Genomic DNA, 2,500 nt, shown 5'->3' with positions numbered 1-2,500 from the left:
TAATATTGGCATTAACTGACATAAACAAAGATTAATATGTTGAAAACTACATTGCCAATTGTGAGTTCATGTAAGCTAATGCACATCAAATGTTAACATGTACAAGTCATTTTCATTTAACATTATTATTACAAAATGCCAAGTTTTACCCACTAGAGGTCACTGTAACCTACCTCTTTAACAGCGACTCCGCCAGCTTGTTGCTGCAAAGTGAAAGAACCTTCCCATTGCTGCTCCTTGTGGGAAAATGTAGAAGAGGTCTGGACATATGAGGTGCCAGTAGTCATGCTGGTATAACTGGACTCTCCCACATAACCCTCCTGCTTCCATGGAGGAAGAACATCAGCACCCTGTGATACTTGTCTGTTGGTGGTGATTGGAGACTTTACTGGTCTGATTGGGGACACAGACAGTCTTGAAGGGGAAGCAGGTCTAAAAGTAGAATATGCACAAGATATGAAAAGGTGTTTTAATCATTAGGCATTGTATAAACTGACACAATTATATATAACCTCATCTATGCATTTTACATGAAGTTGGTAGCATTTAGTGCAACAAGCATTTATGCAATAATAAAAACAGGTGTTTAAATTTTTACCTGTGAGGTGTCTGACTGGGGGCTTTAACAGATCTCACAGGGGAAGGGGACTGATGGCGAGTAGCTGTGACCTTTGGCGCCGATGGTGTCGGCTTTGGTGGCACACGAGGAGGTGCTTTGTGAGCCAAATCACCATCTTCTATCTGCATTTCCATCATGGCTGTGGACTCAAAAGAGGCCTCCATTGTCTGTATAGGACAGATTAAGAGTTAATGTGTGACAATCATTTAACTTAACAGTCATCTATCTGCTTCATGTGTAAATTTGTCAGCATGTTGGTTACCTTTTCAACTCTAGTCTGTGAAATCTGAGAGCCTGACACGATAGTCTTGGTCTTCTTAGCAGGCACTGCAAGCTCCTCACCTGAAATTAGACCAAAAAATATTTTAAAAAAGCAAAATTTCATATTGGAAATAAAACAGAAGAGCACCAAAACATATCACACCTTGAACCAGAAGCTCGGCAGTCGAGCTAGCACGTCCACTGCTGTTAGATGCATTGACAGAATAAGTTCCTGAATCTTCCGGGAAAGCTTCAGCGATCAGCAAACTGTAAAGGTCTCCTTCTTGAACAATCTGAAAGTCAGCAGAGCTTTGAATCTCAGCTCCCTCTCTGTAGAACTTCACCACAGGTGTAGGGATTCCTGTCACTCGAACATCCAGTCTCACTTTGCTTCCTTGTCTCACGGTCACACTCTGTAGTCTCTGAATAAAGGTTGGTGGCGCAGTTTCCGCTTTGAGAAGAAAAGAAGAAAAATACATTTGTTTGACATTATAGCTCTAAAAAGAAAAGAAAAGAAAAGAAAAGAACGGTTTCTGTGGTGATAGCTACCTGTAACCAGCAGTTCAGCTGTGCTAGTGGCTTGTCCAGCGCCATTGGTGGCTCTGACAGAAAATCTTCCGCTGTGTGCGGCTGTCACGGCGGGGATCATCAGAACAGCGCGGCCATCGCTGAACGAGATCTGAGCGCCGGGCAGAGCGGCAGCAGTAAGAACCTGACCATCACGAAACCAGCTCACCTCTGGAACTGGATTACCTGTGACAAAACATTCAGATGCATTCTTTGTCAGCACTCATTTATAATTCAGTAGGCAAACGATGTGTTGTTTAATATCAAGATGAACAAAGTCTCTTACCACTAACTTGAGCCTCGAACGTTGCAGCACTACCCTCAAGTGCCACAACGCTCTGAAGCGGCTGTGTAAATGTTGGAGCTTGTGTTGACATGATAGAAGGCGCCCTATAAAGGAAAAAATCCAAGTAGTGAATTTTACATTGCAGTCACATTGATACAAGTATAAGTAACAGAGAAATTCTGTAACATTATAGGTTGTTAAATGACAAACTAGGTGGGTGTTAAAGACAAAACTGAATAATCACTATCCCACTCGACCCCCCATTCACACCTGGCTATCAGCAGCCTGTCATTTGTGAGATCAGGACAGCTTTGAATGCAAAGGTGTTGAGTGTCAAGTCAAGCACCCAATTAAACAGCTTCAACGTGTGAGAGGAGCAACTGTGAGCTTACTAGATGCAACTATACAGGCCATGATATTTTCCAGGCCCAAAATATCTACAGGATTTCCAGATGTATTTTACATGATCGCAGATTGTTGGCTAAAAGCACACTAGGCACAATATAAGACTTTTAACAGGCTTGCTCTCACTTTAAATCAACATTTGATATGTAATCCTGCCATGTGATTCCTCACGACAACCATTCACACACACCAGAGCAGACCTGATCTAAATCAGTGCTTCTCAACCAGAGCGATGAGGCCCACCAGGGGCCTTAAAATAAACTCCTAAAACATATGGTTTCAAATGTGACAAAACAGGCATTAAAATAAGCTCAAACAACCAGTTATGCCAAGCTCTGTAATATTGTTTAGGTAGAAACAGT

General features: G+C 42.1%; 1 protein-coding gene across 1 annotated transcript in view; it reads right to left on the bottom strand.

Moving 5' to 3' along the window:
• LOC130555261 (titin-like) overlaps positions 1-1,824 on the bottom strand; it is a 9,933-nt gene extending 8,109 nt beyond the window's left edge. The window contains exons 1-6 of the mRNA XM_057335347.1: positions 1,734-1,824; positions 1,430-1,633; positions 1,044-1,331; positions 882-961; positions 599-786; positions 174-432 (exon numbers count right to left, since the gene is read on the bottom strand). Of these exons, the coding sequence (XP_057191330.1) occupies positions 174-432; positions 599-786; positions 882-961; positions 1,044-1,331; positions 1,430-1,633; positions 1,734-1,824 (1,110 nt within the window). The remainder of the gene's footprint in view (positions 1-173; positions 433-598; positions 787-881; positions 962-1,043; positions 1,332-1,429; positions 1,634-1,733) is intronic.
• Positions 1,825-2,500: the final 676 nt, after the last annotated feature.

The sequence above is a fragment of the Triplophysa rosa genome, linkage group LG6 (assembly GCF_024868665.1).
Source record: "Triplophysa rosa linkage group LG6, Trosa_1v2, whole genome shotgun sequence".
Lineage (NCBI taxonomy): Eukaryota > Metazoa > Chordata > Actinopteri > Cypriniformes > Nemacheilidae > Triplophysa > Triplophysa rosa.
The sequence above is the reverse complement of the archived record's forward strand: the minus strand, read 5'-3'. Positions and strand labels throughout refer to the sequence as shown.